Below are 15,494 nucleotides of genomic sequence, written 5' to 3'. Positions count from 1 at the left end.
AGTTCAGTCTTTCTTAGTTATTTTTCTTCAGCATCAGAAAAATTCTTCAGGCCAGTGTGAAGAGGGAAGGTGAGGCTTCTATATGGCATCTGTGAGGAACTAGTCTGCTGTTAATAAGCTGTCATTTTTGGAATAGTGTGAATAGTGACAATCTCTTTAATGCCTGATACAATTCTAGTAATCCCAGCTTGAGCAATGCATACCTGCACTGAGCAATCCCATCTAATTCTCTTTGAGCATTAAGTCTCTTTCACAAACATGTATGACCTGCTGATGAAGCATATCATAGAATGGCTTAAATTGGATGAGCCCTTCAAGGTAATCCAGTTCCACTCCCTCCCCTGCCATTGGCAGGACAGCTTTCACTAGACCAGGTGACTTAGAGCCCCATTCAGCCTGGCCTGGAACGCTTCCAGGGATGAGGCATCCACAGCTTCTCTGGGAAATCTGTTCCAGTGCATCACCACTCTCACAGCAAGGAATTTTTTCCTAATATGTAATCTAAATCTGCCCTCTTTCAATTTGAAGCCATTCTCTCTTGTCTTGCATGCTCCTGTCAAAAGTTCATCTTCAGCTTTTGTAGGCCCCCTTCAGATATTGAAAGGCTGCAAATGTTTCCCAAAGCCTTCTCTTCTCCAGGCTGAACAATCCCAGTTCTATCAGCCTTTCTTCACAGAAGAGGTTCTCCATCCCTCTAAACACCCTGGTGTCCCCCACTCTGGATTTGCTCCCACAGGTCCCCATCCTCCCTGTGCTGGGACCCCAGAGCTGCTGCAGCCCTGCAGGTGGGGTCTGAGCAGAGCAGAGCAGAGGGGCAGAATCCCCTCCCTGGCCCTGCTGCCCACGCTGCTCTGGATGCAGCCCAGGACACCTTTGGCTTTCTGGGCTGGGAGTACACACTGTGAATGAATTCAAATACATATATAATATTCTTCTCTAAAATATATATATGTATACACACACACACACAAATATATATATATATATGAGTTGCAATATGAAGAGGCTACAGGGAGTTGAACATATACACAGGACAACACTATTCCTGTGCTCAAATCACCATTCAGAAAAAAAAAAGTCAACAACCTCTCAATGTTGGAAGGTTCCAGAATCAACTGCTGTCAACTAAATTTTGTACAAATGTGCCATGATGGCATTTATTTTTTCCTCTAAAATGGCAGTACTACCCATCTGTGTAATTATTCTCTTTAGGCTATTCATTTAACTCTCCTACACCTTTTGGAGAAAGCAGGGCTTTAAGACCGAAACTTCTTCATACTTAAAACAACGTATGCAATACATTGAATCTTGCCATTCTGCCTATTTTGGAAATAAAATAAGAGTCATAAATAAGGTACCTGCAAGTGAAACACTTTGGGAAACTTCCATTTCAGGTTTGTCTTTATTCAGCCTCATCTTAATGAGCCACATTTGTCCAAATTCAGAGGTGTCAGTGGAGCAGCAGCAAGCATGTTTTGGTGCAGCAGTTCTTGTACATTGTGTAATCGCTGGCTGTATTTAGCATGCAGGGGGGGTTTACTGTTTTTTGCTTCTCATTCTTTCCAAAAGCTGTATAATTGGTGCATCTTCATTTTCAAATAAGTGTTCTTTAACACAGGAAAAGTGACTGCAGCCATGCATTCTGCAATCCATATCAAAAGAATTGAATAGATGGTAAAGATGAGGGGGAATAGGAAAATAAGAACAAATTTGACAAACTGCTTGTCCAGACCTCTTTCCAGGAAAATTCTATATTGAAATTCTAAGTATTTCATATTTGCAAAATAAAATTAATTGATCTTGAAAATACTGTGTATCCCATGTCTGTGATAAAATGGATTTAATATTTTAGCAATGAAACACGAACAGCAAAGCTAGAACTAAAATTGCTTTCCAGTATTTGCATTTATTCTTACGTTAATTATTTTGTGGTAGTTCTCAATTTAACAGAACACATATTTAAAGCATTTTATTTACTTTGTGCTGTTTATGTATATCTAGCATTTTGTCAACATGTGCTCACAGTCTTGTTTGTTATAGGAAAAACATAATCAAAAAATACTATGTAAAGTTTGACTCATACTACAGATTATTTTCTGCACAAAATCTTGGCTTCTTGAAAACTTTTAATAAGTGCTATATATTCATTTGTTTGTGACTGTCATCTGTTCAAGATGCTTGTTTACCCAACTTGAAACGCAGAAAAAGAATTTCTTTGTACCAATACATGATTGTGCCCAGCGAACTTGTCTGATAAGCAGGAGTTTCCAAGTGTTGAAAAGCACATGCAAAATCAGAATTTTCTTTAAGTACAGATTGCTTCAGAGATATTAAAAAAAAACCAGTTTAAAGCACCATTTGTGCAGAATTGGTACCAAAACTTTGACAAGTGCTGAATTCTACCTGTCTGAATTTCAGGAAATGCAGTGAAATTGCTCAGATAAATCTGAAGTTCTTAGTTTCTTTTCTTGGATGATTAAGTAGATTTCTCTCCAGCAGGAAAATAAGTTTCTGCTCATCCAGTAAAGCTGTTTTTCCAAGACACAATTACTTTCAGTTTCTATTTAATACATTAGCCAGAAAATCTGCGCTTGTGCATTTGATTGATATCAAAGGAGTACTGTAGAATTTGTAAATACAAATGTGCTGATTTCAAGGAATTTTAGTTTGTACTTTTCTGGAAGGGTATTTATTCAGGTCAAAATGTGAATACTATATTACAGGGCTCTATTAATAAGAATTATTTCCTGGAAATGTAGGAGGAAAAAAAAAACCAGAACTAAACCACCACAACCCCACTCCACTTTTGTGTCACAGTGTCAGTACATCCATTCTCATAGATTTCTTGAAACACAAAATACTGAATCCTTTAAGCTGTGCTTTCCTTGTTAGAGAAGTATTTGGTTTTGGTAATGTGTCATCGAAATTAATTCTAGTTTCATTTCTTGCTTGAGACTAATTTGAAGCAGTTCATATTATAAGTGGAATATTTAGAGGGACGACACTGGATAGATTTGCTGGAAAACCCTGTGGTTTTTTGTTGGATGAGTGGTTAGTCTGGTGTATCAGAGATGTCCAAGAATGTTTTTGGGTTTAGTTTTTGATAATTTATTTCCGGGGCGGGGGGGGAATATTACAAATAATCTGTGCCCTCTGTTACCCATTGTTACAATTTTTCTGCTTCTTGTCACTGGAAGTAGTATTTGAGGTACTAAAATGGATTGCCAGCAAGGTGCTGAAACTCTCAAAGAAACTGATCACCTTCAGAATTGGTGCCTCTTCATCACAATTGTGAGAAGTTATGGAACAGTGACTTGAATTATGCCTTAAAGAAAAGGCATCTGCAAATTACTTTTTAATCTTTTTTTTTTACTTATGCATAATGTTTAAAGCAGGATTCTGTACTTACTTAATAAAAATAGACTTAATACAAAAGCAAGTTTAATTAAAACTCATAACATGCTGATCATAGGTCTGAATGTACTTCTTTCTAAATTCAGTTATATATTCTGAATTTCATGATGGATATTATGTACTCAGTGCTTTGGGAAGTCATGCATAATGTAACAAGGATATTCAGTTAACAGTACCTCTAGCAAATGTTCTCTGTGCTAATGTTGTATGCAAAGTACAATGTGATATAACAAATTATTTATTTCTTTTCAATAGATCATTAAATTTTATCCTCAATATTTTGTGAATTTGCAAGAACTTAAAAAGGAAGCATAAGCCATTTAAGATACATGTGTGAGGAGATAGGTTTGTGGATGCAATCAAATCATAATTGGATTTTATAATCAGGTTGCTCTTCTGAGGCTGAAGTAATTTTAGCGACTCCATAATGCTGAAATCCTACACTTGTCTGTGGCAAAGACTTGTAGTCTTGAAAAAAGCAAAAATCCTACTTTAAAAATAAAATGTTCCCATTGCAAAGATGTGTGACTGTGCAAAGAGAACCAGGCACTTAAGGCCCACCATTTCTTAGTGGAGAAATACTGCTGTGTCTGAAAATCAGTTTAAAAGTCACAGTTCTTTTGTTTGACTGTCTTTATTTAACATAACAGATGCAAAAGGTTTCTAAGAAACAAAAGTGTTGGTTTTCGTATTAGGTCAAGAATTGAAGAATGATGCAAATCTAAATCATCTACCACAGGTAGTGGAGAAAGTAGCATTTGAATATAACTTCTGTGTTTGGGGTGTGTTATGCTTCAGATTTTTGTCAAGATGGAAATACTGAGGACCAATGACTGCTGCCTGATCCCTGAGGATGGGTCTCCAGGAGGAATTAATGTGGCCACAGGAAACCCTGTCTGACCCTTCAGCAGTTCAGCAAATACTAAGCGTAGCAAGTTTAAGCATTTGTTTCTGCCAGAGGTGTAACACCCCAGCAGGGCAATATGTGTTGGTGTGTCCACACTCAAGGCAGTGGCTGCTGTTTCAGTTTGCTGGTCCTGTCCCCAGTACTTAGTGATGGTGGCAGATGGTAATTGCCTATGGACTGCCTAACACCACAAAGTTGGTACAGCAATTGAGCTGTTTGCATGGAGTTCAGATTGAGTGGTAAAGTTAGGCTAAAATTACTTCTCTTGACAGCTTTCTAAGCATTTTATGATCTATTTTCAAATCAGGGAGATTAATATTTATCCTTCTTGTCTCCCTTTCCATCACATAGTCTATATCTGTTGCAAATATTTAGGGGCTTGGGAAAAAAGTCTTCTATTTATTAATAACATGATAGAGAGAAATCATCAGCTCAGTAACAATAGCAAAAAGAATTATTAAAATGTGTATTTTAATTTGTTAGCTACAATCTTTAATTTTTTAGACCTTAAAAAGGGTGGTGAAAATTAAGCTATTAAAGAATGACCTTTGAAAAAGTTTACCAGAAAAATCTAGAAAATTATTCAAGAAATAAAGTTTCTGATTAAATTTCAGATAGAGATGTGATTTAGAGAATAGTTATTAACAGGGAAAATCAACTGCTTTTTCATAAAAACTTGTATCCTTTCCTGGTTCTGAAATACTTTATTAATTTGATGTATTTGATAAATTAAATTCAAGGTGCCATTAAAAGTTGAAAAACATATTAGGATTTGAGGAACTGGTTATCTTTGTTTATTCTAACCGTCCTCTTTCAGCTGGTGAATGTAAATTAGATTTGAATCTTTTAGCCATACCAAAATCTGATAAGATATGATGCTTAGAAGTGGTAAATTTTGCTAGGAGCAGAGAATGTGTACATAAATGTTAAACTTACAATACAACATCTGCCTGGATCAACTTAATTTTGCCTATATGTATCTGCTGTATTTAAGATGGTTCTATTTAATTAATAGCTTCTAAATAATATGCATATAACATGCATATTCTAGAAAATAATTAAAATTCTGGTTGGAATCAGTTTCAATTTCAGATGGAATAGGAGTCAGCTTGACACTAACCGTGATTAAAAAATGAGTAATAATCACTTGGCAAAAAAGTGATGGCTCTTTTATCATTTGCTAATGCAAAAGGGAAAACTAGGACTTTAAATAATTAGCATGAAATAGTGTGTACACATTTTGTTAAGTCCAGTACAAAACAACTGCGCCCTAAAATACTGACATTAAAAAAACAAAGCAGCAGTGATTGCATATGTAACATACTGTGGGAATTAAAAGTTTCCTGCTTTTAATGGGGTTTATAATTAGTGATTCAAATCACTGATTTAAATTGATCCCCCTGATGTTGCTCTCTCAAATTCCTTGTGAAATGGATGTAAAATAGCATTGCTTTAATACAGTGTGAAGAGTGGAAGTTTGTACCTGCCTGTGCAATGTTAACAACATTATGTCTAACCATACCTAAGTTTGATCATTCAGACAGTTTTACCAAAATGTAATTTTCAGGGAGTTAGATAGAGCCATGTTCCACAAAAGCTGTCCCCATGGGAGCTAAATGCCAAGGTAATCAATCATACAGCATACTGCATCCTGTTGTTATGGGTATAATACATTATTTATGCAGTATAAAGATTTTTTAGATGTTGTTGAAATGAGCAGGCGAGCACATGACAACTCTAGGTTGCAATAAGTTACATGAGCTGAAAATTGCATTTTCCTAGGTTAAAATTTGTATAGATGCCTTCAATGCTTGCAGCAAGTTAGAAACTGATTTGCTGCAAGTGCGGGCTTTCGGGGAGCAGCAAGAATTCTCTTACAAGTCTGTTTGTATACTACTTGTATTTCTTACTGAATCCAAGAGTTGTTACTCAGTCACTGAAATAGGGTAGAACTTTTTTGGCAGCAGTACAAACCCCAAGGACTGTTTGAGATAGATAGCACAGTTTAGGTTCTTCAGCGAGCCATTACATAGGATACAATTAGGCACAAGCTTTTGATGGAAAACTGTCTCAGCTTTCAATTTTCTCTTCACTGTATTGTTCCAAACATTTCAGTTTTGCTGAGAATGAGATAGTCATCTTCACCAGGTTCATTTAATAAATTGTTGTATTTGTATGAGAAGCCCTAAAAGACTGATAGAAAACAGAACAGCGGTGGCAAAAATAATGGCTTCCATGAAATGAGGGTGACCTGCTTCCCTTCTCCCTGACAGATCTTTTGGTTGAAGGGAAATTTGCAGTCATACCTGTAGAGTGGTTTTCAAATTGTGATCATTACTCCTCCGTGGCTGAAGAGTTCTGAAGCTGATAGACTTCCAGGGTTATTGGCACAGTGTTGCTACTTATCATGCCTTGATATATTTTATTACTTGAGCCTGTGTAAACTCCTGTATGCTTTGGCAAAACACTCATGGCTTTGGCAAAGAGAAGTGCTTCTGTGTAGTCCACCATGCATTTTCTAGTTCTGTTGCTTTTGATTTCATGCTTCTATACCTGGGACTGTTCTTCCTTTTTGCTGTTTATCTACATCCTTTGCAGTCATATCTTGTGCCATTCTCGTGCCTTCTTGCTCTCCCCATTTCCTACTCTCTTACATTTTTAAAATAGGTTTGGACAGCTCTTTTCACCCCCTTGGCTCCATTTGTCATCACTGTCATCTCCATCAGAACTTCTCAGTAGTCTTCTTCTCTTAGGCCCTCTCACTTTTGCCTTACAATTTTTCCCTATTTGTCTTTCATTCCCACTTCCACACTGGTATTTTGTACATTTGAGCTACCACATTTCTTCATGCTATTCTGTTAATTTGCAATGTAGACATGTTTCAGTTCTATTCAATAAACATTAATCAGTTTTCCTCTCACTTGTTGATCATTCACTTGGCCTTTTCATATCCACTCCAGTTTTACAGGGTTAGCAAATGTGACCACACTCTCTTCTGGTGTCTCTCTTCTCTACTGGCTCCTCCTTTGTAATTTCTGGAATCTTAGAATCTTCAGTCTCCTTCTGTGATGATGTTTTGCACAGCCTTTTGCTGTTATCCCTTCTCTTACTCATGGAGAAAAATAGAAATTCATGTCTATACTGAGGAGTCTTATTTCAGTCTCTCTGCTCCAGCTGTACCTTCCTGCCTGAATTAAAATCTTAGCCGATGGATTTAATGGGTTAGGCAACACTCAAGAAAAAAGTTCAGGCTTCCTTGTAAGTTTCTTTCATAATCACTCTGTGTATCACCACTTTCTCTCACTTCAGCCTATGCCTCAGCATTCCCATGGTCACTTATTTAAATCCTTCCTAATTCTCCATTTGTCCTTTTGTTTACCACAGATGACAAATGTGCTCTCTCTTCCCTGAAGGTTCTCCTTTAGGTTCTCCCTGTACTAGCATTCCCCAAGCCTGCTGCACATACATTTTACTCAATTCCTCTAGTAACACTAACTCAGCAATTATTCTTAATTTGGGTTGGATTTTTTGCTTTGAAGTTGCTTTACATTATTTTAGACCTGAAAATCTGTGTTTCTTTCAATTAGTTGGCCTGAAAGATCTTGTCTCACATAAATCTTTCATGTTCTTCATACTTGTCATTTCTAAGACATGCCTGTCATATTTTTTCATGTAGATAAAATTGTTATCAGGGGATATTATAATTTTCTGTCTGCTGGTAGATGGCTGCCAGTCTACCTCAGAATCGTTTTCAGTTTCCTCATTTATGTTCCCCTTTGCAGCAATGCTTGTGGAAGTACCAGAGGGCAGGTCTCTCTGCTGTGTCAGGCCCATTGCTCAACTCTTCCCCAGGCAGCTTGCTTCCTTGTCATTCATCAGTCTGGATTCATCCGTTCTCTTGTGGCTTCTACTTAGCCCTTACTTGTGCCAGCAGTTTTGAAAAATTTTGTAGAAAGAGATTCATGGCTTAGGAAGGTGAACTCAACAACAACAACAAAAACAATTAATAATAAATGATCCTGCAATTTTGCAGCATCAGCCAGTGCTTTTTGATTTGCTGGTTATTTGTTTTGAAATTTGAACAAATATAAACTGTTGCAGCTGCTACTTAGGTCTGGAACAAAGGCACACAAGGTCTTGTTCTCACAGCAAGCAGTTGTGTCATTGCCATGAGCAGCAATACCCCTTCTGTGTTTCTTTTGCTCAGTTCATGTCGAACCACCAGGAGTTAAAATAACTTTCACTGCCTGGAATTAATTTGATTCATATTTTTCTCCCTGTAAGTATGCTATTTTATATGTGTGTTTTGTACAAGCATTTAGAGTACGTGACTGAAGCAGTACAGTGAAAACATCAAAATCGTGTCGTTGGACAAGCACTTAATGCCAGTGTAGCTCTTCATTGTGTACTGAATACAAATCAGTTGTTCCAAGAAAAGAGCAGAACGAACCAGTTTACAGAATTACGTGACTTAAAAGGCTTCCCTTCTGATTATTTCTTGCCAGTGCTGCTGTTGACCTGTTCCTTTCTGAAAAATACCCGTCACTAAGCAGAGTGGTGTCTGCCTGCAGTCTCTGCTGTGAGTGGTGGTGGTGGTGGTGGTGGTGGGACACTGTTGTGTCACGGCAGGGATGCAGCTCCCTCAGGCTTGTGCAGAAGTGCTGGAAAGTGATACGGACAAGATTCTCTCATGTAGGTACCATCGCTCTGGATACATGCCGAGGTTCCCTGCAGAAGACGGATGTGTTGAAATGTTTGAACACAGACACTGCTTTGGAGAATTTCAGTATTTGAGCTGACAGCCATGACTGCTGTGAACCTCAAAGTAGAGAGGAAGAAGTGTAAACACAGTCCAAGGGTCATGTGTTGAGAATATAAGTTCAAAAACATTGTTCTGCCCTGTAGTTTTCTAGTTGGGGCTTTGCTGGGTTTTTTTGTTTATATTTTTTTTGACAGGACCAGAGACTTTTGGATGAGTATGCTGGCATGTTTACTTCTCTCAAACTTTAGTAATTTCTTTTTACCCTGCTAATTTCCAGAATATAATGTATTTCAGTGTGTATTTTGCTTCTAGAGCTACCTACCTAGTAACTTAGTTTCTTTTCTGTTGTATTTTCATGTCTGTAACATGAAGTACATTTAAGGTAACAGTATAGTTGTTTTATCCTGATACTAGTCTTCTCTATTGTTGAAATGAAGTTGATAATTGTGGCTAATAACAACTTGAAGAAACTTGTCTTTATAATAAGTATTCTACATGGGTTGTAAAGGAACAAATTAGAAAAGGAGAAGTGTAAGGTCTAGTTCTGAGACATAGCCATTATAATTGAAATCCAAATACATTAAAATAAAAGGTCTTTGAGTAGATTTAGAACTTCTCACCGATTTCTATTAGTTTTGTGTTCTCAGTGCTTCTGAGCTGTGCTCATGACGGGAGCCATTTCCAGCACAAGTTGCTTTGCTATAGTCACACAGAAATTCAAATGTCAGAATATATGCATCAATGTCTGCTAGTTTGGAACACAGGCTTACCCACTCACTGACCGTAAAATGTGGGGCATTTAGGAAAGCCAAGAAAGAAAATTAAGTATTCTCATGTGCATTGTGTGAGAGTGCTGGTAAAAGTAAGGTTCTGCTGGCTAAACGAGGCATACTGTATTGTTTGAGATCTTGGATGGCTTAAAAGAAATAAAAAATGACTGCATGAAATTGAACCTGGATGTGACTTCTACTGATTGGGAATAGTGAATGATTAAAGATGAAGCTAAGAGTTACTTGTCCCTTCTAGTGAAAACCAAGAATTAAATTCTCTGAAGTGTTGTAGAAACCAGGAAATGTGACCGACTTATTCCAGAACCCAAAGATCAGCAAGATCATCTTAGCGCAAGGATCATGTGTGGTTTACTAACCTGGAACCTTGGTTTCCACAGTTTTTGGTTTCCAGTCTTTCTGGCCAGAGCCACAGAATGTTGATGCACCTTAGATGGTATAGAGGGGAGCTGTGAGTTTTGGCATAGCTTGGACAGCTCCGTGTGTGTCAGACCACACGTAGTTTGCTCCGCTGGCTCCCAGTCAGTTTTTAGTATAGGCTAAAGCTTTTGTCTTGGTCTTCAAAGCAACTGTTGGATCAAACACCCTAGCAACATCAAAGGCTGTATTTCATTTCTGAACTGCCAGAATAGCTGTATTCCTCTGGAGCAATGTAGATGATGAAATATCAGAACAATCATTCATCAGCTGGGGACAGTGTTGGGTTGGGTTACAGGCTAAGAAAAAAACCCAAACCTGCGAGGTGATCAGGTGAATCCAGAGTAAGACATTTTAAAGAAAATGCTATAAAACCCCTCTGTATATATGTCTTCCATCATAAACATGGTACAAAAACAACTTCTGTTTTCATATAAAAAATAATAGTCAAAAAAAGAAGAAAATGAAGAAAATTTGAAATGCTGTCAAATCTTACAAGATATTTTATTTTTAAATATCCTCTTGTATGAGACATAATATGCTAAACTTTTAGAAGTTGTGTGCCTGTGTTGGGTACCCTCCTAGCAGTATTTAGAACTTACCTTTTCTTGGCATTACAATCACAGGCACCACTTATTGGGAGAGGCCATAGTAGCAAAAACTAAAGGGTGGCATAGCTCAAAAAGGACTGAGCACTGTGTAAGTGTGATGGACTCAAATTAAGTGTGGTTAAATTCTAGACAAACCTTAAGAGTTTTGTTTCCAGCTAATTGGAAATATTCTCCCACTGTGCTTTGTAAAGTACTGTGGACTGAACTGATAGTGCATAAGCAATTATTTCTCCTATCTCAACCTGTTTGCTAGAAACTGATAGATTGCTTAAAGGGTTGAACATCAAAAGTGCAACTCTAGACAGTTTAATTGGAGGGAAAAAAAAAACCTTAATAAATTAGATATGAATTAAATACCATGATAAACATGCATTTTAGAAGTGAAATCTTGGTAAATAACAAAATTTTTCTATGTACAGGTTTTCATAGTGGCTTTTTCAGTTCTCCATTTTTTTCCTTCTGATGATAGATAGTTAAAAAAATAACCACCTGAGTGCCTATTGCCTGATAGAAATGAGACATCATTCAAGTCCCTTGGGTGTCTGAGGTACATTAGTTTCTTCATTTTTAAGTTTCTTTTAGCCTGCCTAACTCATTTACCTGAGCTCCATCAGCCATCCAGGCCTCTTTAGGAGGAGAGGAAGTTGTCATTACATCTTGTAACAAAGACAGAAGTTGAATTGGAGGTATTCTGTTAATAAGCATGGCAAAAGCTCTAGGGGAGCCTGTGTCAGGGGGTGTATATTTTCAAAATGACTGCAGTAAGGTCAAATGTGTTTGTTGACTTGGTACAATGTGGAATGTTGAAGGCAATAAGGTTTCCAAAACTTCCAGCACAGAAATTTTGCTGAATTTTTCTAAAGTGTTGAGTTTGCATAAGAAGACTCTCTTGTCAGAGGGAGACTGTGAATGCAAAAATGTTTTCATCTCAGTGTCATGTTCAAACTGGAAGTCTTTGTGCAGGTTTCTGTGGAACTAGAATTACAAAATAACATGAGCTGGTGTGGTACGAAGAGAGAGCTTGTCATCCCTGAGCAGAGAGAAAAGATGATTGCCACATAATTCAGTTCTCTTGGCCAGCCTGATTTGATGTCTTTGGTGTCAAGCACGGCAAGTTCCCTTCCACAGTTAAACTTCACAGTAAATACACACTCCAAAGTGTGTGTTACGTTGTAGCCAGCCTTAGACAAAGTACAGGCCATTAAAATCTTTTCTAATCTTTTTTGATGGCAATTGCCTTAGGAGAAGTCTAGTCCTGAGTCTGTAAATTGCATCCTAGTTGTGTCTGAAGAACTTTTACACGTGTCTTTTTGAACTGTGATTTTACTTCTTTTCTCCAGCTCTTGTGGTGAGTAATGTGAAGTCAAAGATTTCTTTTTCCTGACTGGCTGATATAAATTTGAAGTGAGAGAGGAAAAATAATGAGTTTCTGTTGTTCAGCTGTGGATGATAAATGTTCCTGCTCAGGTTCTTAACATTTTCAGGGTCTTAGAAATATTTTAATGAATATGTAAGCAGTGATACTTAAAAAAAATACAACCTCATGATTCCTGATGAGTGAAAGAGACATCTTTGCCAATTATTTCTTTTGCTATAGCAAGCATTATGTTTAACACTTCTCTGTATATTTTCTGCTGGACAGAATTAATATGAATGTGTAATTAAAGCACAGGTCTTGTCTGTGTGTCATAATGGAGGATATGAATGAACAGCCCAAGTTTTAAAAGATGACTGTCCATAAATGCTAGTATTACAGAACTCTGTTGCATGGTGTCACACACACATATTAAAAAATACATTGTTCCATACAGCAGCTTTGAATGCTACTTCTTTTTTTCCTTTCTTTTTCAATAGAAGATTGGTATGCACCAGCTGTATCAAAATAAGAAACGCAATTGGAAGGACAAGTAAAGAGCAAATATTGAATGTTGTAAGAAATTAAAATAACCTATAATTTAATGCAGAACGATTTTCAAATAAGAAAATTAATTAGCAAAAAGGTGACCTTCAAAAAAGTTTTCTACAGAGTTAGTAATGCTCTGTAATACTGTACTAAGAGACAGGCTTGAATATATTATCTTGTAGGCAAAAACCCTGTAAAACCAAAACCAAGTTTCTTGTGAAGTGGTACCTGATGTTCCTGAGAATCAACATGCTTTTCTCATGGTGGTCGTTACCTTAGGAATCTTATAGTACTGAAGAGTTAGACAGTACTTTTAGTAATTTTATACATCCAGTTATATAATTACTTCTAATGCTATTTAGAGTAGTAAAGAACAAAATGTGTGTTCAGTATGTTTTTCCTCTGCCCTCTGATTGGCTTTTGTCTCTTTCTTCTACTTGCTTTCAGTACACTGCGAAGTGTCATTGGCCAAGCAAGAATGGACTCTTGCAGTGGTGACTAATCTTACCCTTCACCAGCTCATTGCCTTTCACTCACTCTATATGCAGATATAGAAGAGACCATTGGTATGGTTTCTGTTTGCCATTTTAATTTTGATTTATTTTTATTGCAGGAAGGTATGTGCACATAAAGACTGTTCTTTAAAAACTTGGTGATAGAAATGATGAAAAATCAAAACAAAAATTAAGTTTAAATATATAATGATGTGAAGTTATTCATAGAATGAATGATCATTTAAATGAGTACTGTTTTAGAAACTCAGCTGTGTGCATGTTGATTAGATATATAAACAAAAGGTAGCAATGTCTTTAATTATAATTTCTTGGAATTTGTTTTTGCTTTCCAGCATAAATATGCATGGATCTAGGGTTCATGTTGCTTAGAAATGACTGTAAGCTTTCTGTCTGCATTTCTGTGTGCATATACAATTGCATGTGCCCTCCAGTCTATCTTGCTTCTTTGAGCCTACTCGCAAAAATTTACAAAAGTGGTGCCATCAGTTTAGGATTAAGTGGAGCAGAACTTGTATCTGCAAAATTAGTCAGGTTTTTTATATTACCCAGTACTTTTATGGAGCAGCGTCTTCTGTGCTCTCTTTGTTAAGGAATTAGTGAGGCACTGCCGTGCCCTGGGGAAACTTGCCAACGCCATCAGCCCATACTGAGATGTGCTGTGGGGACAGAGTGAGGCTGAGTCCCAGAGAAGAGGGATAAGGGGATCTGGGAAGATGCCTGAAGAACATGTATCTCTTGCAGAGGATGGCTGAAAGTCCCTTAGAGCAGTTATTTCAGCTTAAGCAGCTTTTTGGTTTTTAACGGCAAGGATACCCAGATGAGTTTTAAATCAGACTATTTCATTAAATTCACCTAACAGCAGTGATTTATGTGTCCACATGTATCTCTTTACCAGTGTGTTTCTGGGGACAGTAAAGCTGCATATTACTTAGACACTTGGTCTCAGTTGGCTGTTGATTAGTTGCTGCCTAGATCTCCTAGATTTCATAGATTTAAGATTACTATATTGAAAAGTAGAATTTGAACATAAATCCTTGTGCTTCCTTTTTTAATAATGTTTCTTCAACCTTTAACAAACAGCCTTGGAGGAGAGTACTGGTGATGACAGAAATGATTCTCTTTTCCTGGCTATAGTACTGGTGGTGTTGGACTGCATTAGGGGGCAGTGGTTTTTGTTACAGCCTCCCCTATTAATGGGGTTGTAACATGGACAAGTTTGCTTCTCTTGTAACTCTCCGTTTGTCGCCTCACAGGCTGAAGAGGAAACAGTGGCCTTTCTTGCTCACAGTGGAAGTGAAGAAGAGTTTGATCCAAGCACTCTCCCAGATCCTGATAAATACAAAGACTCTGATGCAGAGCAGGATTCAGAAAGTGAAGACAGCTACAGGTACGCACCATCTTCCATGTTCATTTAAAAATTGTATTTTTATATTGCATGTTAAGAATTCATCTTACAGTCCTTTTTCTCATAGGACTTAGTATTTGACTTTTAAAAGTTTGTGTGTTAGGTGCTGAACAGAAATCTCAGCTAAAGACTATTTCTTTCTTCTATGAAGTTGTACAAGAATGATTTTTGAGTAAATATTGAAGGGATCTTGGTGAGATTATTTCACATACAAAAATCTTGACTAATACCCTGGGGGTTTCTGTGGTGGGTTTACACTCTCTGGATGCCTGGTGCCCACCAAAGCCACTCTATCACTGACCTCCTCAGCTTGGCAGGGGAGAGAAAATGTAGTGAACAGCTCAGGGGTTAAAATAACACCAGGAGAGATTCCTCTACACCACCTATTGTCATGTGTGAAGCAGAATTGATTTGTGAAAAAATACATTTATTTATTACCAATCATGTGACAGTAGGGTAATGAGAAATAAACCTAAATCTTAAAACACCTTATCCCCACATCTTTCTTCTTCCCAGGATTAACTTAAAATTTTTTCTACATCCTCATCCTCAGCAGCACAGAAGGATGGGGAATGAAGGTTGCAGTCTGTTCATATGTTGTTTCTGCCACTCCTTTCTCCTCAGGGGATAATCCTTTCCCTGCTCCCATGTGGAGTCTCTCCCACAATCTTCTTCATCTCTTTCCTGTGGGCTGCAAATTAACTATTCCAGTGTGGGTCCCTTCCATGGCATACAGTCCTTCAGGAGCAGGTTCCTCCAGTGGGGACTCAAG

The 15,494-nt window shown here is 37.5% G+C and overlaps 1 protein-coding gene across 1 annotated transcript in view; it reads left to right on the top strand.

The window, feature by feature from the left end:
* The window catches only part of DDX10 (DEAD-box helicase 10), a 158,887-nt gene that overhangs the window by 134,103 nt on the left and 9,290 nt on the right, over positions 1 to 15,494 (top strand). The window contains exon 17 of the mRNA XM_015640809.1: positions 14,571 to 14,704. Coding sequence (XP_015496295.1) covers positions 14,571 to 14,704 — 134 coding nt within the window. The remainder of the gene's footprint in view (positions 1 to 14,570; positions 14,705 to 15,494) is intronic.

Source organism: Parus major, chromosome 1 (assembly GCF_001522545.3).
Source record: "Parus major isolate Abel chromosome 1, Parus_major1.1, whole genome shotgun sequence".
Lineage (NCBI taxonomy): Eukaryota > Metazoa > Chordata > Aves > Passeriformes > Paridae > Parus > Parus major.
This window is presented reverse-complemented; position numbering and strand designations above follow the sequence as displayed.